This window comes from Furipterus horrens, unplaced genomic scaffold (genome assembly GCF_987537825.1).
Source record: "Furipterus horrens unplaced genomic scaffold, mFurHor1.1.pri manual_scaffold_2, whole genome shotgun sequence".
Classification (NCBI taxonomy): Eukaryota; Metazoa; Chordata; class Mammalia; order Chiroptera; family Furipteridae; genus Furipterus; species Furipterus horrens.
The window spans coordinates 164,643,436-164,671,322 of record NW_028327172.1 but is presented as its reverse complement, the minus strand read 5'-3'; the positions used below and the strand labels follow the sequence as shown (position 1 = coordinate 164,671,322).

Below are 27,887 nucleotides of genomic sequence, written 5' to 3'. Positions count from 1 at the left end.
GCGCTCTCGCCTCAGTTTAGAGTTCAACCCTCGGCTCAGTCCCCAGCCCCTCGCGCCTTCGGAGTGTCCCCGCGCGCGCGCGTAGCAAGGAGTGGACGCGCTACCAGGACTTCGCTATGGCAGGGGCGCTCCAGCTGCTCTGTCTGTGGCTGAGCTGCTTCTGCGTGAGCCTGGCGCACGGAGAGAGGCTGAAGCAGCATTTCCCGGAGCTCAGCAAGACTGTGCCAGGCGACCGCTCAGCAGGTGGTGCTCCGGGCCTGGTGCTGCGGCCGCACGACAAGGTGTCAGAGCATATGCTGCGGCTCTATGACAGGTACAGCGGCGGCAGGGCCAAGGCGGCGCGGACACCTGGGTCTTCCGAGCGGAGTGGGCAGCCCTTGCGCCCCCAGCCCCTGCGCGAAGGCAACACTGTTCGCAGCTTTCGAGCCGTGGCAACAGGTGAGTGTCCGAGGAGCACACCTTTCTGCGGTCCCGCCCCAGGTCTCCCCCATGCCCCGCAGAGCCTCCTCGTCTGGCCTGGGCTGTATAGTGCTACCTGGAGACCTCCCCTCACCCTCCGCAGCTGCCCTCTAAGCCCTTCCTCCCATCACACCCCACATTTTGCCAGCCAGTAAATCCAGGTATAGAGTTCCAAATGGGAGACGTGGAGAGAAGAAGGGCTCAGAGCAGCGAAGGGGGTCTGCTGGAGGAACTGCGTGGGGTAAGAAACGGGCTAAACACCCCCACCCCGTGCCCAGCCGAGCCTCTTGCCCTGGGTGGTTGTAGCACCACCGAGGTTCTTATGTTGATGTTTCTTAAATCGGTCAGCGGAAATTCCCTTGGACTGGGCTTGGCCATGTTTACCTAGAGGCAGGTGTCATTATATGCCAACCGCAGGGCACCGGAGAGAAAAGTCACACTTGAACTAGATGCCTTCTTCCTGTCTTTTAGCCATTTATCCAGACCCTGCACCTCTCACCACTTGCCTCCTCTGTTACTGTAGTTGACACTTTTTAATTGATAGTCCCTTGGTGGCACATACACAAACTAAGCCAGGTGCTAGGGTGTTATTATTTAAAACATATCTGGGCATATAGGGTTGTACCATCCACCCTGGGAGGAGTCGGGGTGTGGGGGAGGAGCCATGGATGTAAACACTTCTTGGAATCTGCCGATGAAAATCTGCTCATCCCATTTTTCAACACACAGATCACTGTGGACTGAAATTCATGGCTTAACAAGGTTTCTCCTGGCCCCTCTGGTGAAGGGAATAAGTTATGCGAACAGGCTGCCTCTCCTGTGCTAACAGCTTGAGGGAAAGTTTCCTGGACATTAACTCAGTTTACATGCTTTGAGGATGCACCAGGCTTTTCTGTTCACTGCATTCACGATAAAGGGAAACATAACTGCAAAGCCTGTCTTCAGTGAACCGTTGAAAAATAGCCAAGACTCTTCAAGTAAGGAGGCAATGCCTCATGCTCTATCAAGTCTGTCAGAATCACTAGAAAGAAATCTCCCAAAGCTTTGATATGTAGGACTCCTGGAAAAAAAGGAAAACCAAAGCATCCATCAAGGAAAGCCCCAGGTTGACACTGTAAATACACTCTAGAGCTCTTAGGCATGATGACATTTACAATAAATGTGAATTATGCTTTCTAATGCAGAAGTCTTTAGCTAGAGTCTGAGCTGAACCAGATTTCACTTTCTTCTTCAAACCATGAGCATAACCTGTAAGGAGCTGGCCTCTGCTAAGGAAACAGAAACCTGCTCTGGGTTATCCACAGTACACCAGCCACTTGAGGAGGTTGTTCTGACAGCTGACCACACCAGTGAATGCTCTGTTTACTTGAGTGCAGGTCTGAGGGCAGAGCTCAATGAAGGAGCAGTATGGGAGGAACAAGAATTGGAAGGAAGTTGGGTGGGAAGGGCAGGTGGATACATGAAGATACTCAAATCACTCTTACTTTGATATTTATTTTCTTGGTAATATTCTTAGGGAGCAGCTGAGGTACCCAAGAGATGAATAGTATTTTTTGTATCAAGTTTTATTTTTAATATGAATCACAAGATTTGGAAGTGGAATGTGAGTTTGTTTCATTCACACATATTACATAGTTTTTGTATGTTTGTTTTAGGCTGAATGAACCTTGAGTGGAAGATGGATAAGGATTTGAATAACTTGGGCTCCATATGCTTTTTTGGCTTCAATTCATTTCGTGCATTATAATTTCAAAGTGTCCCTTATCAGCCTCACTGTAGTCTATGCCATCGAATGATAAACTCTGATACGGAGGCCAGAAGTCCCCTTGAAATGATGAATTGCAGCTTGGAGCATATATACAAGGCTCTGTGCCTTGATAAGAAAAGCAATCCCTTTAGCATCCTAGAGACTGTCTTAATGACTTATTCATCAAATGTGGACACTGGTTTTTGTGGAAACTTAAGTGTCATGTTACTACATTGGAGACTCCTGGAGAGGTGGTTCATGTTGGACCCCTTCCAAGAGTGTTTAGTTACTAACACAGTAAAAAGACCTTATTATAAGGCAATTCTGGCTCCAACAAGGCAGGACTCCAGGAAGGTGCTAAGGCTTTCATGTGTGTCTCTCTCCTCTATTCATATCATCATTTCCATAACACCTTTTGTCTTTGACATATGTTCTGATGTAGGTGAAAAATACTGACTGCATTAGTAAACGAGATATGTTTTCTAGTCCATGGTGTTTAGATTTCACAACATATGGGCTTCTCTGTACCAATGGTGTTCCAGATTTTAATGGAATGTCAGGTGGTATACTGTTTATATGGAGTAGCTGCTGATCCAGCAGACTTTCCAAGTGCTTATTCAGGCTGAGTTATAGCCTTAGAGCCCTGTTTGCTACTTGGAACATACCTGATGAAAATTATTTATTGTTCTAAACCTAGAATATCTTTGGTTGAAATTTAGCTGCTGTGGTCTCCCTCTGATTACTTTCTACTTAAACCATTACTTGATGGTGGGTGGCATGCATCCTAAATACACTCTCTGCCAACCCCTTTCTCCTCTCTCAATGTTATGCAGTTGGTGTGCCAAAACCGTTAAGTTTGGAAGGCTCGTAAGTCTTTTTGTGATGTGTAAGGGTTTACATAAAGACAGGTTTTATCTTTCCTTTGTAAAAGGTAATTTATAAAATTATTGATGACAGAGAAGTTCAGCTTAAAAAAACACACCATCTTGAAGGAAGACAAGAGGGATATGAAATCAGCTTTTATTTTAATCTTAACTGAAGTTGTCCTTGGCTACTATCTAATAAAAGAAGAATAGTTTACATGAGGTTTGCTCCTGGCTTGATCTTTTAAGATACATACTTTGTGTTCATTAGTTTCTCATCATTCCCATAGTCACTTAAATCTTATTTTTCTTCATCATAAATTTAACCTCTTTAGGAAAAGCGATTAAAGCACAGATGTTCTTATTAGGAAACGGTCATCATTTTACCTTATGACATATAACTACAAAAAATGCATTTCAGTGGATATGTGTCACCTTTTAAAAAAATATCACACAGACTTCAAAGATAAAAGAAAATAAAACTTAGTCATTTCAGACCCAAAAATGAATATTTTCCTTCAGTGAGAAAGGGGAGAATCTTTCCTACTATGATCAAAATCTTTAAAAATAAAAAATATCATTTGATATGTTTCTGAAGTGCTAGGGTAAAACATAAGGCTTTAGGAAACATGTAATTAAGGAGCCATCCCTGCAAAGAACATGGGTCAGTGGGTTTGATGGCAATGGATATAATAACTGTATTAAGACACAGTTACCTTGAAATTCCTGGCACCTAGAAATTAGGCTTGAAATTGAAGAGTACTTAAATTATCTGATGTTTTCATTCTAAAGACAATAGTACATCTGGAGAGGGGGAGGTGGATGTGCAGCTGCTTTGAATTACATATCACTTGGAATACATGATACCCCTTAATGAAGTTTTTACTGTAATAAGCAAGACCGCGTTACATTCTCTTACATTTAGAAATCCATACTACTATGAATTCTTGATTATCCATGGTAATGGAAAGAAGAAAGAGAATGGATTAACATATAAAACAATTTAACTTTATATTTTTAGTATAAGTAGACACACTCAAAGAGACAAAAAGAACCTTGAGGGTCAATGAAAAAAATCCCTTAAGCAGATAATTCACTCAGGGAATATTTGTACATTAAATAGATATACATAATTAAGGATACATTAAAAGGGTTACATACATTTTACCTAAGTAGTGGAAGTTGATAAGCACTTGGTTGACCCAACTCAGATTTTTCTAAAAATAAAACAGGGACACAAATGTCAAATGTGCACTTAATCATTTTGAAATTATACAATTTTGTATTTGAAAGAGGCTTTAAAGAAAGCAAATCCAACTCCTTCTGATATGGAAAAAGAAGTGGGTGGCATGATGTACTTGCCAGACAATTTTCAAACATAACTGAGTTAATCTCAAGACCTATTATTTCTACTAATCTGGTCTAGTTTTCTAGGAGAAAATTTTGTAAAAAGGGGGTCATTAGAAAATGTTAACAGGTCTTACTTAAAATTGGGTTCCATGGTCAAATAAGTTTGGAAAAAATGGTTAGTTTTCTTTTTTTCTGGGACCTTTCAGGGCCTTTAAATACTAGTGAGTTTCCTTAAGACTAGATCACTTTCTCCCTGAGAGAGTATTTTAGAGAACTACGATTCCAAGATACATACTTAGGGCAACAGTGGCTCAGAGCCTTCCTAATTTTTCAAGGAAGAAGATGTGCAAAATTCAAGTAAAAACTGTCTCATCTCTCATTTAGTACCTATCTCAGGGTGTTTATTTATATTTCTACTTTTGGACTTAGGTCCAATTTTGCATTGTACCATCTTCCTGCTCTCATGTTTTAAACTTCTGTGAGTGTAATTTTTAAGACTCTCTCTGCCATTAAGTTTAATTTTCCCTGTTGTTTTACGCATTCTTCTTCATCGTTTTCTACAGGATTGATATTTATTATTTTACAATTCATACTTTTAAAATAAAAGCTACTTTATTTGTAGAAAAATTCACTAGAGGTCATATCACTTTGTTAATGTTTTATAACCATTAATATCTTGATTAAAGTCACATTTACTCAAGAAACCAATTAAATCCTTTATATAATCCCATTGTTGTACTTATTAGGCATAATAAAATCATACCTATCCAAAAAGCCTAGTAAAAATTATTGAGCAATTTTGTATATAATGTCTCTTCACTTTTCAGGATTTTTGTGCTATAACATCAGAACTTTTCTCCCCAAATTTTGACAGTTTCCCCATCTACTCAATTTGTATATCCTAGTAATCAGTCTCTTACTAACTTTATTTTGGTGGTAGTAGTAGAAAAAAGCTTGGCATCAAAGAACAGTCTCAGCTTGAACTTTCCTATGCCAAGTTTTAATTCAGAGTGAATTTTTAAGATTATGTTATGAATCCATGAAAATAGAATTTTGTAATGGAAACATTGACATAATATTAATCAGTGACACAAGTATACCAGGATAATATCTACTTTGGACAGTAGTAAATGATGACAATGTAACTGAAGACCCTCATATGTGGAGTATATTTAGAAATCCATGAAGTTTCTAGTCTATTCATATGTTAGTAGTGGCCGTGTCCTAGCATACAGGTACATAAAGCAGTACTCTTTGTAACACATATTTTCAGGTATAATATTTTTAAAAGCGTGCATGTCTCTTTGTTTGTTTAAAACATCCACATGTAGGTCATAGAACAAAGTGATCATGGTGTGTTTATTGACTCCTTCAATTTACTGTGGCAACAGAACCACAGCAAATGCAGTGCCTTGGTTTTGTTTGGGCACACTCCGAAACAATAGCATTTGGACAAACTGATCCTACTGCATTACCAGCTTCAGGAAGTTTTTCTTACTTTATTAACTGAGTTCTGTAAACTATTTCTTGTATAAAACAATTGTACCCAGTAGTTTCAGAAATGCAAAATTCTTTGCCCATTCTCTGGCTTTACAGTTAAAACAATTGAGGACCAACATGATCTTATTTGTTTTTCCTTCAAAGAATAATTTAATTGCATGGAATTAATCTTAATACTGTCTGAATTGAATGTAATTGCTGCACTTAGGCATGCATTAGGAAAAATGGTTTTCAAGTACAGAAGAGATTTCTAGAGCTTTGATTTTTCAATTACCTTAGGCTAAGAGTTAAGAGATATAAATGCTAATTTTGGCTCAGCTGCTATTTAATAAAGTCACCTAATATTGCTAGGCCTAGTTTCTTCAAATGTGTTAAGTCATACCTACTGTGCCACTCAATTGAGATGGTGAAACTCAATTGAGAAAATGAATGTAAAAGTGCACTAAAAGTTTAGAAACCCTATATATATGGTATATTCTTAATGTTTTGAGAGATTGTCTCTAGCTTCCCACAAAATCTTAAACATGCCTAAAATACTGATAATGTACAATTATTCGAGCACAAAGGATATATCCATGGGGCAGTGTAAATAGAGATGACCTCTTGTAATATAATCCATGACATCTCAAACTTACATTCAAGAAATTAATCTTTTTGTCCTGATCTTGGTGGCTGAATGCAGCAGGGTTGCACTTTTTAATAGTGATTTCCTGAAGGTGGTTGGTCCAAAGGTTCATTTGGTCTCTAGATTAGCAACATCAGCATTGCCCGGGAACTTGGTAGAAGTTCCCCAGCCCACCCAAGACCACCTGATGAAATTTGGAGAAGGGGGGAAAAGAAGTCTGTTTTAACAAGTCATCAGTGTGTTTCTGATACATGTTTAAGATACCATGCTTTAAGTTCATGCTTCTACAGTTTTGAGTATCATATTATTACCAGGATCAGAAATTTAAGGTTGGTTAATGTGTGAGCCCTTGCCCTCGTAATGGGTCTTCCCATGAACAAATAGTTCATGAATTTATATAATGGTAAGCTTCTTTCACTTTGGAAGATATAGCACTGTCTTATGAGAGTTTTGGCCCTGAAGAGGGCTTCACAGTAAGTTAAGACTTCTTGTCCTTCTTTCACAGCTACAGAGAGTTTGGAGACTAATCAGTTTGCTAGCAGGAGAACGATGGGGGCAGGGGCCCATAAAGCAAGTCTCATTCTTTAAAAAAAAATTTTTAATTAATTAATTTGTTTTTAACAAGGTTACTTTATTTTATTTTTTTAAATTTTATTTATCTGTTTTTAGAGAGAGGGGAAAGGAGAAAGAGAGGAGAGAAACATCAATGTTCAGTTGCCTCTCACTTGTGCCCCCAACTGGGGATCTGATGTGCAACCTAGTCATGTGGCCTTACTGGGAATCGAACCAGCGACACTTGGTTCACAGGCCGACACTCAAACCACTGAGCCACAGCAGCCAGGGCAAGTCTCATTCTTGTATTCTGAAGACCTGGCATTGTTTGCCACATAGCAGGCACTCAGTAAATATTTTAATTGAGCTGAATTAGTTGTTGAGGGGACCAGATGAGAAGACATAGTAGAAAAGCTATTGGCCAGGCAAAGGATCCTTTAAAAATAAATTTGCTGTGAAAGAATTTCTCACAAAGCATTTTACCATGTATATGTTGAATGGAAATACTATTCTACATTATATACACTGTTCTAATAATGCTTCTTTCCTGATGAACGGAAGGGAAACTCCACACCATACTCATACCCAAGATGGACTTTTGCTGACTTTAGGAACTTGAAACTACTTGAAAGTTTTTTCACTTTGGTGTTAAGTAGGAAACACTTTTGAATTGGGTAGGTTTACACATTTGTTCATTCAACAAGTTTAACAGATATTTTTTCAGGATAGAAATGCTCCATTCTGTGCGAAGAATTAGAAGTTCAAAGATTTATAGGACATGAGTTTGCCCTCCAAGAGCTCACAGTCTAAGAATGCCCTTGGGTGGAGGCTAAGAGGAGATAAACTGATGAATGAATATTTTGCTATTCTAGAAAAACATACATTATATCATCTTTGGCCATGTTTTACTTTGGACATAGAGAATGGTTGTTTTGAGTTCCCATAAAACTCAGTCATTTGACTGGGACTCTGCAAGAAAAACAAAAATCTATGACTTGGTGTTCTATTTAGAAACACTCCATCTTGCCTTTGCCCAAAAGCTGAGGGCGTCAGAGAGAAACTGTAGTCTTGACTCAGTAATCTGCAGCAAGTATTCCACCAGTGACTGTGGGAGTATGTGGCCCTGTCCTAGGCACCCCTGGCATTTCTAGCAGCTGTATTTTGTTTAGAGGAAGAAGTGGGGGGAAAAGTTGTCTGTAGTTAACATATTTTCTGAATGACTAAAATGTTTTCCCTGCTCCCTGGAGATTTAAGGAATCATCAAGATTTAATTTAGTCTATTTGTTTTAAAATCAGACTTTACATAAAAAGCTTTCCATTGTATGTTCTAATTCCCTTTGAAAATGTTCTATGGGGGCCAGCACAAAGGTGAACTTCCACCCCCCACCCCCACTCCCTGGGCGCCGTCTACACTGCCCCTTGAGTATGGCTGGTCCTAAGCCACAGCTTCTTTGCTGAGTCTTTGGTGTCATTTACTGCAGGTGCTTTGTTTTCAGATGAAAACACATTGATCCTCTGTCTTTATTTAATATTCAAACTCCTAAAAAAATCTATATAGGTAAAAAAGGACCAGGGTTTCTCTCCAAAATCAATTGCTAGCTAACTGGTCCCTCTTGTTTGCTTTCATGTAATGAGTAGGCTGGACTAAATCTGTTTATTCATAAAAGAAACATTTACTGAGCACAGCTTAAGAGTTAAGCCCTGTGCTAGGGGCTGAAGAGTTTGTTGTTAATTCTACAGGGCCTTGTCTTTAGGGAGTTTATGGTTTTAGGATGGAGCAACAGTATGATGTAAACGGTAATAGACACAGGGTCTGAACCAAACGAGTGGGTTGTCATGGCAAGCTTGCTTCAAAAGGTGATACCTATACTGTGCCTTACAAGACAAACCTGGAAATCAAGGAGAGCAAGGGTGGATGAAGGCCTTTCAGGTGGAAGAAACAGCAGGTGCAAAGTCCTAACAGGTATGCCAAGGGGAGTATGGGCTTGTTCATAAACTCACCTGACTTCTAAACAAACCCCTTTTCCATTCTCAGATAGTATGACTCTGGAAAATTCAAAATAAGATTACAATGCCAATGGCAAATCCTAAATAGACGGTCGTAGTTGTATCCCCAGCAAGGAAAATCCAGGCTCCTGTCAGTTCCAGCAAACAGTGAGAAAGCAGCACCACCTATTGGTGGTTATAGTTTGGCATCAAAAATATTTCTTGGGGAAAAGCTGGAAATCAAACCTGCTGTCAGCCCTTGCAAGGCATCTGCGAGGTTATGTAGTTCACCTCTCACACCTTCCCTACCATAAATATTTCTCCCCGTAATAGTCTTGATTTATGACCATCTGTCTTCTGTTTGCCCAGTCCCACAGAAGGGTCTCAATGTCAGGCTAGACACTTAGACAGTCATGACTTAATATTGGCCTGGATTTTTTCCTCCATTCAACTATCACCTCATCTTTGACACTGGAAAGGGAAACCCTGATCTTTCTGCAGCCCCTCAAGTATTTGCAAACAATTCTCATGTCACTATTAAACCTTTTTTTCCTCCGGTCTGTGCATTTTCTATTTCTTCTACTCAAACTTGTACAAAAGTATCCAGACTCTTCAACACCTTGGTCACTGTTCTAGTTGTTCTCTTCTATAACAAACTAGTTAAAATGAGAGCGCCCAGAATTAATCATGCAACTCTAGATATAATTGGATTGGTGTGGCACACAGTTAATGTTTCCTAGTACCTAAAGACTTCAGACAGCCTAAAAATGCAGAAACTCTTGTTTCGTAACCTGATAAAACCCACCATTTGTTTATATTATTATGTCATTTTGTTCTTATTAATCAGTAATCATACCTTGGGTTTCCATATTTAATAATTCCTAATACGTTTTGAAATATTTTGGAAGAATAGAAAAAGTAAACACTAAAGCATTTTCAATTCACTGTTTGAATATAGATATCTGTGCCCATAGATAAATCTCTGCTGCAACTCATGGGTAAGACAGAAGAACCTACTGCAAAAATCCAGTTACTGAATATGGGAGGATACTCATTTGAAAAGTTAAATTAATATAAAAATCTAAAAGATAAAAATAATGAGAATAATTGAATAGATATTACTATCACATAGTTCTACTTTCAAGGAAGTTTTATCTCACTCTTATTTATTTCTCCATACTCATTTGCTCAAATCCATGCAATTCTCATATTACTGTTTTCATCCACTGTAAATACACATCGTTTATTGGGTTGTTTTGAGAGAAAGAACACCAACTTGCACAGAAATTAAGTGCTTTAAAGTCAGAGAAAGCAAAAATAAAGTGTGGGTTAGAAAAATCAAGGAATGGTTTGTGGAATGGTTGAGATTTCAAGTTTATTGTTTAAAAGAAGTGGAAAGATGCCCTGGCTGGCATTACTCAGTTGGTTTAGCGTCATCCCACAGAGCCAAAGGTTGCTGGTTCGATTCCCAGTCAAGACACATGCCTGGCTTGTGTGAGAGTCAACAGATTGGTGTTTCTCTCACACAGTGATGTCTTTCTCCCTCACTCCCTACCTTCCCCTCTCTAAAATAAATAAGATATTTAAAAAATTAAAAGGAAAAATAAAAGAAGTGGGAGGAAGGAATCTAGAACAAGAAGATGGTGAGTCCCCTCTCTGGGTGGAAATGGAGAGAGATGCAAAGGCATTAAGTGCTGGGCACGCATCACCTGTTAGGAGCTCAATGTAAATTGAGCATTCCTTTTCTGAACATAGGCAGCTTCAATGTCTGTTAGGACTTTAAGTAACTCAGTTAATTTGCAATACTTTTATAAGTTTCTATTCAAAACATTGGAAATATTGTTTATGCAAATGCTCCCAGATAGCCAGCATTGCATACTGTTATAATGTTCTCCTTCCATTCCCTCCCCAACACTCCATTTGCCCTTTATTCTTAAAAGTCTGGTTCAAAGGTGACCTTCTCCTTGGGTGTCCCTCTTCTCCTTAATAGGCAAAGTTACTTGCTCCCTCCTCTATGCTCCAAGAGCATAGTTAACACCCTTGACAGCAAGTACGTAGTATCATCATGGCATGGCTACTTGCATATTGCTGATCCGTTTTCCCCCTGCCACAGTGTGGACAACTGTGGTCATTTGTGCAGCCCTGAGACCCAGCCCAGGTTCCAGCACCTAGTTGCAAAAACTTCCTATTTGTTGAGTAAAACAATTTATTTGCTTTGGTGTTTGTTCTTTGTTGGTGGTAGTGGATGTTTATGTGTAATACACAGATAACACAAAGCTATGTATATAATTGCTATGCCATAAAGCACTATTGCTAACTGCCCATTTTACTCCATTTAGAGCAGTTTTGTGATTGCAGATGGAACCAATTAGGTATAACTGGAGGAAAAATTAAAATAATCACCAAAATTATCTTTATCTAATATGTCCTTGATAAGGGAAGTATGTTGCATTCCAAGAAGGGAATTTTTGCCCAATGTACTTTTTGGTTTGCATATTCATGGTTAGCAAAACCCGAATTCTTCACTGCATTAAAAAAAAAAATGCCTTTTTTTCTTTCCCTGTGGACTATATGACTACTGAAACTTGTGGTTATTCTACACCACCAATGTCCAATGGAAATTTAATTTAATCCACAAATGTAAATCACATATATAATTTTAAAATTTAGTGGCCACATTTACGAATATGAAAAGCAACATGTAAAATTAAATTTAATAATATATTTAAAATGCTCTGCACCCAGTCCTGAAGGAGGAAAGGTTCCCCACAAAGACAAGAAGGGTGTCAGAGAATTCAACTCAATTCTGATGCTATCAGATTTCACAGGTAAAGGGCTGTCCCACAACACCAACCTCCACTTCAGATGCTAATTGCAAGCCCAGGTTGTTACCTATTCTTCTGACCAGCTGGCTACATACTGGAGACTCCTAGGACCCCTTCTTCCCAAATATTTCTGTGTTCTCCCATCTGGAAGCTCTCCAAACCCCATTTCTGGGGGTGGTTTATGGAGGCTTCATTATATGGGCATGATTGATGAAATCATCAACCATTGGTGATATAACTTCAACCTTCAGGCCCTTTTCCTTCCCCATAGGGGTGGGGGCATCTGGGGTGGGACTAAAAGTTCAACCCCGAAACAACTGGGTTTGTTCTTCATCCTTACCAAACCTCCTAAAGTCACCTCATAAACATAACAAAAGACACTGTTATTGCTCTCAACAGTTAGGAAACTCCAAGGGTTTTAGCAGCTCTGCCGGAGAAGGGAGGAAGACCAAATACATATTGGATTCTCCAAAAGGTCTGCATGTTTTTTTCTGTAAAATAAAAGACATATTTTTTATTTTCACCAATAACTTTATTGATTTGTATATTTTGAGTATGTTGGCTAGCTTCCTCTTGGTATAACATTGATTGTCCTCAATTACTGTCTTGATTTGATCGCTATAGCTTCCGCTGGTCTATCTGACTGTGGAGCATTATTCAACAAGAGATCTCCAGCACAAAACTTCTCCAACCATTTGCGACACGTTCAGCCAGTCACAGCATCTTCTCCATACACAACACAAATTTTTTTTTGCATTTCAATTGCGTTTTTACCTTTCTTGAAATAAAAAAGCATAATACGCCAAAAATGATTTTTCTCCCATCCTCAATATTAAAATGGCTACACAAAAAGTTGTCAGTCTTGGTTTTTTTTTATATGCACATGAATGAGAGCTGTCACAACACAATCTAACGAAGTTGTTTAGAATGAAGTTAAAGACAATTAAGTGCTCCTGGAACCATCTTATGGAAAAAAACAAGTGAACATTTTGCCCAACCCACTATTTTTTATTATAAATCTTATAATCACAATATTTAACTCAATAAATCCAAATACTAGCATTGCAACATGTAATCAATATAAAATAGATTAATGTGATATTTTACATTCAATTTTTTACTGAGTCTTTGGAACCCAGTGTGCATTTTACACTTAAAAAAATCTCAATTTGAACTTCAGTTGGCTAATCACTATGACACTGGACAGTGCAGTTCTGGTTAGCTAATACTCATTGAGTTTTTTCTATGTGCTATGTGCTTTACCTGCATCCTTTCAATCACTTCTTACTGGACTCCTTGTACAGGTAAGCAAGCTGAGACTTACAGAGCTTAGGCTATTTGCCTGAGGACAACTACTGGTCATGGTGGCCCTGGGATGAGGCTTTAACTTCAAAATAATGCTTTGCATTGAAATGAAAGCCATCAGAAGAGGCCACATAGCAGATTTCTGAGACGTTTATGGGAAGATACTGAAGATTAGACACAAGGGTGGAAGCCAATTAACAGCAGGTCATATGGTGTCTGGAAACATATTTGAAAGAGGGAAAGATTTTGAGTCAAAATGTGTGGGAAAAGATCACAATTAATTTACCTATTAAAACTCTACCACTGATGGCCCTCATAATTCATTTCTTCCCTGCCCAGAAGTTCATTTGTTAACCATTCAATTGACAAGTTCTTAGACTGAGTTCTCTTCCTTCCACATTTAACATCCATCTGCTACACAAAGTTTGGATAAAACTATATACTGTGGTGACTGATCTGAATTAACACTAGTCTCTGAACAACCCTGATGCCACAGAGGCCTGTAAAATATTATCCTGGTGTCATGGAGTATACCAATGTGCACAAATGGCAGTTCCCTCCTTTTTCTTTCACACGTTGTTAAAAATGAGTAAAATATATTTCACATTGTACTTCTCTTGTGCTGGGGGATTCAATGAACTCATTTTAAGTTTCCACATCTTTATAAAAATATTTTGTTTTTACTGAAATATGTTTTTGATCAAGAACATAATTTTACAATTGTGTGTATGTTTCTGAAACAAGTATATGTATATGAAATAAGAGTGTGGAGGAGGGGCTCTGGCGACCCATCCCCAGACTGAATCCTTGAGTCTAACTGCAGCCTTACCTCTTGATGATCTTAAGAGAAGAAACCCACTTCTCACTAATCAATCTCCCATTCTCTTACACTCTCAGAGTCAGTTCTGGATTTGAAGAATTGGAAATGCAATTAATTAGTTCAAATATATATATATGAAATTCAACTCTTATTAAATGTCATCATAATCTTCAGGAAAAACTTTAAACAGCATTAATTTGTTATGACACTTTTGAATATTTAGCTTATTTTTTCAGATACTGAGATATGTGGTCTTGCTTACCCTCCCTCATCCTACAGCCTAAAGTTAATGACAGGAGAGTTAGTATTATCTCTATTTTATAAATGAGAAGGCCAGCTCGTCCAAAGTGGCTAAGACAGGACTTGAATTAAGGTGAGTCTCATTCTACCAGTTCTTATAACCAGTACTCTGCTTCAGATAAATTTGGCCATACTGTGCAAAATTTATAGTAATAGTTCTTGGTAGTCTCACAAACAATAGTGGTATATACACAATGGAATGTCACATAGCAATAAAAAAGAATATCTTGCCATGTATGATAGCATGGATAGATCTAGAGGGTATTATGCTAAGTGAAATGTCAGACAGAAAAAGACAAATACCATGTGATTTCAGTTATATATGGAATCTATAAAACCAAAACAAATGAATAAACAAAAAAAATAAAAAACAGAAACAGACGCATACATATAGAGAACAAGTTGATGGTTGCCAAAGAGGAGGGTGATGGGGATGGATGAAATAAAAAAATTAATGAATTAAAAATAAATTTTAAAGGGAAAATGATCATAGCAAAAATGGCCCACTGAGGGAGGGCAAGGGCAACCAAATAATAATAATAAATAAATAAAGTTGTTTATATAAATGATAAAGTTTATAAAACACAGCTCAGAAAAAACTCTTAAATAAATAAAATTACTCTTGTTGTTTTGTTTAATTTAGGTGAAGTTCACATAATATAAAACTATTTTTAAGTGAAAAATTCAGTGGCATTTGGTATTTTTATAGTGTTGTGCAGCCACTAAGTCTGTTTAGTTCTAAAATGTTTCAAAGTAAAACCCAATACCCATTAAGCAGCTTCTTCCCATTCTGCCATGCCTCCATCCTCTGGCAAACACCCATCTGTATTTTGTCTCTGTGGATTTACCATTCTTGATATTTCATATAAATAGAACCATACAACACCTTTTATTTCTGGCTTTTTTCATTTAGCATAATGTTTTCCAGGTTCACCCACACTGGAGCATGCATCAGTCCTTCATTCCTTTTTATGGCTCAATAATATTCCACTATATGGATATACTCATCATCCTTGACTGTTGTCCTACTATAAACATGCTTGAACATGTACTTTTTGAGTACCTGTTTTCAATTCTTTTGGCTGTATACTGAGAAGTGGAATTGTGGGTGACCCACAATATTTCAATGTTTTAACTTTTTGAAGAACTGTCAAACTACATTTCACAGCAGGTGAAGCATTTTACATTCTAACCAGTAATGTAAACAGGGTCTAGTTTCTCTCCACCCTTGCTAACATTTATTTTGTTTTTTATTATTATGGCCAGCCTAGTATTTGTCAAATGGTAGCACATTGTGGTTTGATTTACATTTGCTTAATGACTATTACTGATGTTGAGTATATTTTCATGTGCCTGTTGACCCTCTGTAGATCTTCTTTGGAGAAACGTTTGTTCAATTTCTTTGCCCATTTTTTTTGTTGGTTGGTTTGACTTTTTGTTGTTGAATTGTAATCTATGCATTCTGGATTCTAGATTTTATCAATTATATGATTTGAAAATACTTTCTCCATTCTGTAGGTTGTACAGGCTTTTTTGATAATGCTCTTGGATGCACAAAAGTTTTAATTTTGATGAAGCCAAGTTTATCTATTTTATCAATTTATTTTATTTTTCTTTTGGTACATGCACTTTGGATGTCATATCTAAGAATTGATCTCCAAATCCAAGGTCATGAAGATTTATCCCTGTGTCATCTTCTAAGAATTTTATGGCTTTTGCTCTTATATTTAGGTCATTAACTCATTTTGAGTGAATTTTATATATAGTGTGACTTAGGGATCCTGTTTACTCCTGTTTACTTCTTTCTTTTCCTCCTAGGAACCCCTGAAGGCAAGGGACTGCATATTTTTAATGTGACCTCTCTAACCAAGTCTGAAAACATTTTATCTGCCACACTGTATTTCTGCGTTGGAGAGCTGATAAACATCAGCCTGAGCTGTCCATTGTCAAGAGGATGCTCCTATCATGCTCAGAGGAAGCATATTCAAATTGATCTCTCTGTATGGATCCCTAAATCCAAAGGAAACCAAAGTCTACTTCTGGGTCATCTTTCAGCAGATGTGGCCAAACCTCATCGAGATGGTATGACTTGGCTGTCCAAAGACATCACTCAACTCTTGAGAAAGGTAAAGGAAAGTGAGGAGTCCCTCATAGGATTTAACATAACCTCCAAAGGACACCAGCTGCCAAAGAAGATGTTATCCTCTCCTGAACCTTATATCTTGGTATATGCAAACGATGCTGCCATTTCTGAACCAGAGAGTGTGGTATCAAGCTTCCAAGGTCACCGGAATTTTCCCAGCGGATCTGTGCCCAAATTAGATAGCCATATTAGGGCTGCCCTTTCTATTGAACGGAGGAAGAAGCGTTCTACTGGGGTCCTGCTGCCTCTGCAGAACAATGAGCTTCCTGGTGCAGAATATCAGTATAAGGAGGATGGTGTCTGGGAGGAAAGAAAGCCATACAAGACCCTTCAGACTCAGCCCCCAGAGAAGAGTAAGAACAAGAAGAAACAGAGAAAGGGACCTCATCAGAAGAGCCAGACACTTCAGTTTGATGAACAGACACTGAAGAAGGCAAGGAGAAAGCAATGGATTGAACCTCGGAATTGTGCCAGGCGATACCTTAAGGTGGACTTTGCAGATATTGGCTGGAGTGAATGGATTATCTCCCCCAAGTCCTTTGATGCCTATTATTGCTCTGGAGCGTGCCAGTTCCCCATGCCAAAGGTAGCGATTGTTCTTTGTCTTGTACATCCTATTTCCATAGAGTAGCAAGTTGAGTGTGTGTTTTTATTTACAAATTCACCTGGATGCTTATTTATTGCATTCTAAAGTATAGTAGGTAATATGGTTATGCTTGGTTTTTCTTTAATGGTTATGAAAGTAATATGAAGTCAGTACTGGTACAAAGAAGGATATGAGAAAAAAATGTATATGTAAAATACGTATTTTTTTTTTTGTCCCACTTCCAATTACAGTGCATATTCAGCTACATGGCCTATTCAGCTATGTGAATCTATACCTGTCTTCAATAAGCAAATCCCAAATTGTAGGTGGCTGACAGGGAGGGAGTATTTAGAGAATGAGTGGATGCCATGGGAGCACAGAGAAGGACTAATTGGATTGGTGTCCTGATGCAGAATATTTTTGACAGTCTCTTCTGAGATGAATTGTTGCCACGGGGTCAGCATCAGGGTTGGGCCAGGTAAACTCACCCCATGTAATCCACTGGATGTTTATTGCATTTGCTTCCCTGATAAACATCAGAACAGGATACAATGACTCTAGAAACTTCTTCCAGGACTCATTTCAACCAATCAGAATTTAACTGTGTCTCCTTCTAAATCAATAATGACTACACTTTACCATATCAGTACTCAGTATTATTACAGAGAAGGAAAACTCTGACTCCAAAAAACCTCCGCTGCCTTGCGGCATACCTCTTCAGGGGAAAGGCTAAGGGAGTAAACCCCGACAGAAAATCCGGAGCCGGAGTCCCTAAGGCGGTTTGACGTTGTAGTCAACACCGGCAACTCCTGCGGCGCACCTGAAGCCAAGCTGTATTGACTCCGTCTTTCCCTTGGACCCTTCAGCTGCGAAGAGAGGGGGGGTCTGCTGCATGGGCAACAGCAGACCCTCCATATCACCCTGCCCAGGCTCTGTAGCTTCAGCTTCACTGGAGAGGACACTCCAGCGTCATCGCAAGATGTCGATTCAACACGGGAGGAGACAGATACCGTGTCACTCCTGAGTTGGACTGCACAGTCATTCTCGGCGGTGCAGATAGACTCTTAAGAAGCTACACCATCGTCTCTCGAGATGGACGGCTGCCGACGACACAGTATTATGACAAATAAATTTTCAGAAACCTCCCCTACCCCACCCCCATCTTGCATGCAAGTCCAAGTGGCTGGTCTCTTCACATTTATACCTAGTAAAATATAGTAGTGTCCCTCTGGCCTTCAGGCAGCCTTACTGCTGCACTTTCATTCTTAGTTTATAACAGTTTGAATTTGTTATATAATGAAAAGTTGTTCTAGGGATAGAATTCAGAGAAAAAAATAGAGGTTTTGTTTCTGTTCTGCAAAACTTGAAGTGAACCAACTTTTACTGTTGTATAATAATGAAGAAAAAAATCCTTTGCCTCAAAGTAGCATGTTAATATTCTAGTCCTACGATCACTGTGATGCTAAATGTTCACATGCATAAAACGAATGGCAGAAAGACTGAGCAAAGCCATGTCAGCACCAGGGCCAGGCACTTGATTGAAATTCCATTTTCTTGTTAGAATGTCTCGGAAAAACAAGATTTCGACATTTTCTGAGACTTTTCCCAAAGATTTTTTTGGGGGGGATTCTATGTTTTGTAAACCCAGACACAAAGTAAAGATTATATACATTTACAATGATATAAATGCCTTATCTTTCCTAATATTCATAAAAGACACTTCACCAAACAAACATCGTTCTAACTGGTATATCATTTAAAAACACACAACAAAAATGTGGGACATAACAGATAGTGCTGCATATTTTACAGCGTGGCTTGCTTTGTGGTGTTGAGTGGCAGAAATGGATTCAAAACCTGTCTCTAAACCCAGAATGACTGATATTAAGTGGGCCTCTAAGTCTTCCAAGTAACTGCTCTCATTCTCATAAGCTGTAATTTCTCTGGATAGCCTGAAGAAAACTTTTATTTCCCCTCCTGACTCTGAATTTGAGGGCCGAAGGAAGCCCTGATAATGTGAGGATATTCAGTTAGTTAGCTTTTCAACCCCTAACTCAAGACCTCGCCTAGTCTCCACCTCCCAAAATTACCCCGTGTCTTGTTGGCTCTGCCTGCTTTGACTGTTCAAAAATCTTACTATTGCTTCAGCGGAAGTTTACCATGGTTCTCAGTGACTTACAAATAATAATGATTTTAAAATTTATAAGGGCTAAGTTAAGGAACAAGTTAAAGGAAAGAAGTATGTTAGTGCAGCAGAATGATTAAGTGTATGTGCATGGTCATAGCTGGGTTTTTTAACCTTAACGTGCTTCAGATTGCTTGGGGATCATGTTAATATTTAGGATCTGTTCCAGTGTCTCTCGGGGTAAAGCCTATGATTCTGCATATCAACAAACTCATAGATGTTGCTGGTACTGATGGTCCAAAAATAATACTTTGAGTAGTCAATTTGAGAGTCAAATCCCTTTGGCTTGAATCTTGGTCCCCCCTCTCTTAGCAGATATATTTTTGAGGGGAGGTTACTCAAACTCTCTCTATGCTGGCTTTCTCATCTGTGAAATGGATAGAATAATCAATAATAAAAATAATAGTATCTACATAATAAACACAGTGGGAAAATGAGATACTAGAGCACCTTGCACATAGTAGGCCCTCCATGAATATTTGCTACTGACATTATTATTAATGACCACTGCTGACACTGTGGAGAACAGAAAATTACATGTAGGGGGGGCTGAAGGAAGACCCCATAGAGAAAGGGATCAAGAGAACAAAAGATGTAAGACAAGAGAAAGTTTTGTAAATGTTTCTAGTCCCTTTTTAAACATCACAAAGCCTAAAATAGGATTCTCTCTGTGGGTTCAACAGCCCGTAAGCTCTTCCAATAATGTTTCTTTGGAGAATAATAGAATCAGGAGAGCATCGGTTGCAGCAACTGAACTCATCATAATATTTGTCAAAACTTGGAATGGCATCAGAACTCCAGGGAGACATAACTGGGATAAGTGTGGAGTTTTCGCTCTGAGCTTGAGATTTCCCTTTGCCAAGTTGAGAGTGGAAGTTTGGCTGTTACATAGAGTTCTCAGTCTCTCATCACCTAGTGTGGATCTGCTTAACTATTAAAACATTCTGGTGGTTCCTTCAAGCCTTCCAGTGGCTTTCAAGTGGTAAAGTCACCAAAAGGATGGGAAACATAAAGCGATGTGAAATTGCTGCATTAGGGGTAATTAATCAGCATCGATGTTATCAGCACAGTGGCCAACATGGTAACCAGAGTGAACTGTTTAAATAGAAATATAGTCCGAGCAACAGAGGAAAACAAGGTCTCTGACCAGATCAGTGCAAACACATGTGGAATAACCGAGGCGCCAAAGAACCTTCAGACTTCAGATATGCATTTTGCCCCAGAGAGAAGTTCTCCCAGGCCAGACTCCTCTGCCGGCCCTCCTCCTTTCTGGCCTCCCGAGTGAAAGCCGGCTCTATATGGCAGCGCTCTGCGTCTGCAAAAGTCGGCAACCTGTTCTGTAATTCAGAACAGCTGTGTTCTGCCTTTCCCAAATTCCAGGCTTTGCCCTTTCACTGATTCCAATTAGATAGTTTCTGGGCTATCAGACCCATGTGGGCTGGACTGGAAGAGTGTGGAGCAAAAGCCCATGGCCCGGGTCAGGAATGAAAGCTCTTAGCTGATGACATACTCTCCCCTGCTAATGCATTTGTAATCAAATTCAACTCGAGGACTTCTATGCAGCTTGGCAGGTGCGGGCCTGACCACTGCAGATTTCATTCACAGGCACAGCAGTTTGGATTTTTCTGATTTCTAGCCCCTTCAGCCAATGTGTTCTCCCAGGGAGAGACCCCTGGAATTCTGCCATAAGATGAAAAATACCCATGTAGCTAAAGCCAAGTCGTATGCCTTTGCCTCTCTTCTCACCACCTTCACAAAGATGGAAAACAGAGATTTCAAATGAGAATGATTGAACCATTGTTGCTGACAGAGGTCCCAGAGAACCAACAAGGATTAGAAGAATGAAGTTATTTTTGCATGGAAAGTTGCAAAAGCTAGGAATAGCGAAGACACAGAATTAGGCAACAAACAAAGAATCTAAACACTTTGAAACAAGCATCCTATATTAAAAAGAAATTAAATTGTACATTTAATGAGTTCAAAATGACACACCCTTAATTAATTTCCTGAGTTTTCTAGTTCCAAACTCTGCTCATAATTATGAACTCTGAAAATGCTAACTCTTGACGTACTGAATTACCTAAGCAAAAAAAAATCACCTAAATGATGAAGTCCTGTTTCGCCCTCATTTAAAAAAAGGGATACTCGGGAGAGAAATAGCACAGATTTGCATTTGTGATTGATAGCTTTCCTAAGCTATATAAAGAGAGCCATGAGAAATATGATCAGAACTCAGAAACAAACAAAAGTGATAGACTGGTAATATGCTTCAAATAAGCAAATTACTGCATGGATCTTTTGTGCATGACATCATTATTCCTGGTAATGGCAGCTTGATCAGAGGATTCCATGGTAGAAAAAAAAGGAGGGAAACTCCCTGGAAATCTGAGACGTTCCTGATACGACACACCAACTGAGAATCATGGGCTTGTACTGAATTTCATGACCCCACCAGAGACTTCTCATAGTTTCTGAATCTATCATTTGTGAGTTAGAGCATTAAAAAAAAAGGGACAGGAATTTTCCTAGGGAACACCCATGAATATTTTCCGTATCTACTCTGGGTCATTTGCACAGAACCTTTTATTTTTGTTGTCGCAAATTATTTCCATAGAAATAGGTAAAGTGGAGGGTATGTTACTTCTTATAAGAGTTTCGTCCGCTTAGTATTTATTCAGCCTAAAGCATTCCCTGTTCTAGGCATGCAGAATAGTGTTTATCGACAGAGGCTTCATCTACTTAAGTAGATCCACTTCACATGAAATTTAAATAGTATGGAAGTCATTAAAACATTAACAATAGCAGAATAATGTAAGAAAAAAATTATTGATTAAGAAACTCTTGGGGCATTATCATAAGCTGTTTGGATGACTGAGTCTTGAGAATAAATCAATAGAGAAAAGTGCATGACTGCAGAAGTTTTCTTTGGAAATTACCAATACTGATGAAATAAACAGTGGCTGCTGACCTCTATTGTATAATACTTTTTACAGTTTGTGTCAGTTACACAGGTTTTATTGATGTTGGGGAGCATGCGTTATGCAAACGTCCTTTCTTTAAAGGGGAAATACGTCCTCCGCAAAGTGAACTAATTGAACGCTAGCATTCCTTTAAATGCATCCTTAAAATATCTAGAGAGAGTAAAAAAGAGTTGCCCATCAAGACTAATTTTTAAATAATTGATGCCTATTCACAGTAAGCTGGAGTCTAACATATGGGTAATTGTTCTCGTTAAAGTTGAAAGATGGAATGACACCAGTCAGACTTGATTTTTTTCTCTAACAAAAAGAATCACTTTAAAAAAATAGTATGCCACCTTTCTTTACTTGCTTCTCTCTTAACTTGTATGTATCCTTAATCTTTTCACTTTTTCCAGTTTCCCATACTGGGAATTTTAGGAGCATGAAATTAAGATACCAGTTCACTGGAGCAGAGGTGCCTCTGAGCCATGAGAAACATGGTTCAAAAGCCTGAAATGAAAAAGCAGGGTTTTGACCTAAATCCTACTCCTGAATTCACACGTGATCTCTGGCAAGTTACCAAATTTCTGTTTCAAAATATGCTTAAAACAATACTGGATTCACCTGCATAAAAAAGACACTGGGGAGAGCTAACGTTGAAAACTGTGGCATTTCTCACAGAGTTCCTACCACTCTGGCAAAACCTAAACACCTGGGGCTTGGAAAAGTGACTGTCCTTCACGGCTGAGCAGAGCTGTGTGGCACTCTCTAAATCAAACCACATGTTTCACATGGATGTTAGTGGTCTCATTTGGCATTTTCTCAGGAACAGCTTTTACCCAGGCTTCTTTGGTCAAACTCCTGACATCCATGCAATAACCTTAGGCTCCCTAGAATATTCCCAGAGGATATGGCCCACTCTTACACCACTTCGTGCTCCCACAGTCAAGAGCGAACCCATGGAGCAACAGTGACCCCCAGTGGCCAATGGTGTGGTCTTCTTAAGCCCAATTTGTGCTTCTAAGGAGAGGTGAATAATTAACTTAGTGGAGTAATTGCCATCCAATTCATCCTGGTGGCAAATGTTAAATAAACCAGTGTCCCTTGACATGGCTGTTTTCTTTTTAACAACAAAGTATAACTATCACTATAGCAGTGGCAATAAATGGATCAATGTTAAATAGGGTGCTTGTTAGGGTTTTTTATGATTAGCATAGGATTTAGAACAAGTCTTTTTGTTGCTATCCTATTACTGAAAACATTCTAGGATATATTAATCCCACTTGGGACTAAGTTACTCAAATTTTCACTCTATCAATTACTAGCTATTTGGCTTTAGATGTGTTATTTAAGCTTTTTGAGTCTATTTCTTTCCCTGTAAAATGTAAGAAATAATAGTTTTGTTGTGGGAGTAGAGATACTATGTATAAAATGCCTGACACATAGTAGGCACTTAATAAATCATAACCATTTTGGTGATGGTGGTGTAGGAGGTTGGTTGAATGTGTAAGGAGACCAGGGCTTTACTAAACTGTTGAAAGGAATTCGTTACGTATGCATCTTAGTGCTGAAGGGTGAAGAGTGGAAAAGTAGTTTAATTTAACTTGTGTATTCTCCCATTTCGTTTCTAGTCTTTGAAGCCATCAAACCATGCGACCATCCAGAGTATAGTGAGAGCTGTGGGGGTCATCCCTGGAATTCCTGAGCCTTGCTGTGTGCCTGAAAAGATGTCCTCGCTCAGTATCTTATTCTTTGATGAAAATAAGAATGTGGTACTTAAAGTATATCCCAACATGACAGTAGAGTCTTGTGCTTGCAGATAACCTGGCAAAGAACTCATGTAAATGCTTAATTGAGTCAGTTTATTTCTATGGACTTTTTTTTGCACTGTCAACATATTTCATTCCAAAAAACTTTTTAATAATAGTCAAAAGAAAAGGAGCAAATAGACTGACGATTTCCACCATGGAGAACTGGATTGTATTTGTTTCTGAATGTAACTAAAACAAGAATTTAATAAATATAAACATTATTTCATTTTTTTAAATCACGAGAAAAATTATAATTCAAACTGTTTTTAGAACTGTTAGAGAATACAGTGATTTATTTTTGTAATGGGTTTTGAAAATGAATTGAAAAACAATGATCACTTATCCTTCATCTCCACTAATAGAGAATAGAATTATTTCCTATTTTAAAGTAGGCTTATTGCCTTAGATTCCTGAGCAACTCAGTAAGTGCTAAATAATCCAATCAACTTTGATGTTTATCTTAAAATTCTTTGAGACTCCTGTTCACCTGTGTTTTTCTGCACACGGCCCTGTGGGAACAGTTGAGTGGAGAGTGTGTGCTGAGTGTTAGTGCATATGTGTATGTGTACACTGCCCGGTGCCTGTGCCCTCTGTAGGGAGGTTTGCTTAACATGGTTTTATAATTCAATCTACACAGGATTCTTTGTTTTTTTTAATTTCATGTCCTGGCAAGCACCATTCAATTATGAGAACTTTACCAAAAAAGAATCAAGTGATCCAAGAGCATATGTAGAGAGTTACCACTTGGCCCAGCCATTTAATTGGAAATACAGTTGTTTCCATTTCATTGCCTCCCAGAAAAGGAAACCAGCAACCCAGTTTTCCAAAATCCAGATGTGATTCCTCTTCTATACCTCCTTTTGTATGTACTTTTATTTGCTCTTCTAAATTGAATTAAAAAATCCTTCCTGAAGCCATTAAATTCTTAGTTCTCTTGCTATGCTTTTACTTCCTGTGAAGTAATCAGTAGATACCGAGGCTCAAAAACTGATGGAATATTGGAGATTTCTGTAATGACCAATTTAATTACAATCACACGTTCATTATCATTCCTCAGCCACATTCAGATCCATGCTTTTTTTCACATGGACCAAGGCTTTTGACTAAGCCAGTTAATCTTTAACAAATTCACTAAAAATTATCCACCAAGAAAAGGGGTCAAATATAGACACTTTGTTTTCTCTCATTTCCATTTCTCATAATTATTTCCTCTTATACTTTTTGCCCTTGAATATTGTCTCTAAATTTTTTTTTCACTCGGTGTATTTACATGTGTGAAAACATTCAGAAATGTTTTCAGACCATGGATTGTTATCGATGTCATATCTGTGGTTAAATTAATCTTCATCTTACTTCAGTCTCATCTGGTTTGAGATAACTAAGCCATTTCAGAGACTGTGAAGTATCAAAAGACATGAGGCTTTGTCCTATCTCTGTCTATAGCTATCTATTGTGGTTCATCATTTAATAAATAATTATTGAGGGTCTATTTTGTAAAAGACAATGTATTAACCATGTGTCTTCTAGTGTCCTAAAATGAAGAGTCTGTCTAGCTGAGCTGGAAAGCCCTTCAGGCACTGAAAATTTGGGTTTATAGTATTGGCTATATCATACACAGCTTTCCTGAATGGATGGTATGTGAGATCTTAAAACACTGCAAGTATCTCTGTTTATAAACCAAATGCAAAAACATTCTACTCTTCAGTGCTTAGGAGTGTGGAATCCTGTTTAAGTGGTACTTCTATCTTACTGGAAACCCCTTTAAAGAAGATTACCATGAAAAGCAGCTCTTAATACTTTCGGAGTACACAGAAGTCTGTGTTCTCGTGTGTTAACTTCGTGAATGAGACACACCAGTTCTAAATAATTAAGTTCTGGTGCTTGAATTACTATGTTTCTCATAGCTCATTTTTGTTGTTGTTCTGGTAGAATGAAGTTAAAGGTTCAAAATGACATAAGTGATGAAAATTACTTTAAAAATTTTAATGAAAAATTTGAAAGGAAAATTATATAATAGAAGCAAGCCAGCATGTTATCACCATATATCCCAGTTATACTGTTTTTCAATAAAGAAAACTTCTTTTTCATTGGTAGACTTGATGAAGCTTTTAATTAGTTTTTTTCTGGAGGTATTTCAAGCAAACCTCTAGCTATTCCCAGTATTACTTCTCAGTCTTTTTCTATCCAGATGTCTCTTTGCTACCTTTCTTAATGGAATTGATGCCTATTTATTACAAATTAAAGCCTAAAATGGCCCTAAAGTCCTCTAAATAATAAAAATGCCCAAGTACCAACTAATTAAGATTTTATTTTAAGTGGCAATTTTTATGACAAAATTGCAACACAATGAAACAGCTTGGATAGTCTCTTGGCAATGAAAATCACTTTTGGCCAGCAGTTATGTTGGGGTGGCCTTGTATGTACCATCATTTAACTACTGCATTGAGAACATATTAGTGTATGAACAGGAAACGTTTTACTCCCAAGGATAAAGGAAGATTACTTTTCACTAGTGGCAGTTGAAATAAATGAGTTAATATTTTAATTAATATAAATTTATTTGAAATAGTTAGAAAATTAATTAACTATTTCACAATGTGTTAGGTACTAGTGTCTGTGTAATTACTATATAAAATTTTAAAATAAATCTTCAGATATAAAAGTGGCAGTGGTGAGAAGAGAAATTCCATTTACAATGCCATTTCCTAAGTCATGCAACTCCATCTCTGTCTCTCTGTCTACCCCACCCTCCTTACCCTCCCTTCTCCCCTCTCCTCTGTCTGTCCCTGTCAGGTCTCTGTCTTTCTCCCATCCCCCGCCCTAACCACACTCCTAGATGGGAGACACAGAGGCGCAAACACAGCCACTTAAAATTTGAGTTTTTTTTTCTGTAGCTGTTCTCCTGAATTCAAGTTCAGAGATTGCCGATGTCCCTAGAGCCTTTTCAAAGTATTTTATTGTAACCTGTGTAAATAATATACAATTTACAGGATTTGGGGTTGTAGAATTGCAACTGAATGATTGGATTTCCCAGATCTCAGGACTATACAGTATATCAGATACATTTTTACATTCACCTAGCTATATATTAACTGATAATCATTTATTCATTAAGATAAGATTTTTACCTTAGTATTACTGAAAAAAAATTATTGTTGCCCATTTAATATTTTCTAGATAATTATACATATATAATACTATTATCAGTCTGAAATAAAAAAATTTATATAATTACATTATTCAGCTTAGTCTTTCTGCTATCACTTTTCTCTGTGCTAACAAGTAACTAATGTCTGGATGTTAACTTCTTATTGAATCAAAGTTGGGTTAAAGAATTGCTATGCACACCTGAGATTAAATATGAAATTAAATAAGAAATCTTGGGTGAGTCTGACTTCTCTGTATAGCTTTTTTCCCCTTAAGAATTGTATTTTAATGTAGTTTATAGGTGATTAAATGATCCCTCATCTCTAAGAACCAAGCTTTCCTCTCAGCTTTCTACCTAGTTTCTGTAAATGTTTTAGTAGAGAATTTAATGCTTGTACAGTCAATGGCAATTTTAAAAGTATATATTGTATATGTATATGGAAAAACTTTAAAGATGCTTTTAATTTATTTAATGATTGTTGCCTTCCTATAATGGTAATAATTTTCATCCTTAGATGGTGAGAAAAACTCTTTTACAATAGTTATTACATGAAAAGTGAAATTTGGTTCATTAGTCAAATCCACTAAAGGGGCACGTGGCAGTGAAACTGTGAAGGACACTTCACTACTGATGTATAAGCTTTGCTGAACTTGTATCCTTTTCCTCCAGTGATGGAGAGCTTTTCATTATACAGTATGAAAATAAAAAACTGCTCAATTGAA

At 38.0% G+C, this 27,887-nt stretch overlaps 1 protein-coding gene across 1 annotated transcript; it reads left to right on the top strand.

Moving 5' to 3' along the window:
- Positions 1 to 19: 19 nt before the first annotated feature.
- BMP3 (bone morphogenetic protein 3) lies at positions 20 to 27,887 on the top strand. The gene is made up of 3 exons (XM_090266718.1): positions 20 to 438; positions 16,151 to 17,061; positions 23,838 to 27,887. The coding sequence occupies exons 1-3, from the start codon at positions 117 to 119 to the stop codon at positions 24,027 to 24,029; spliced, it is 1,425 nt and encodes a 474-aa protein (XP_090122844.1). The 5' UTR covers positions 20 to 116; the 3' UTR covers positions 24,030 to 27,887.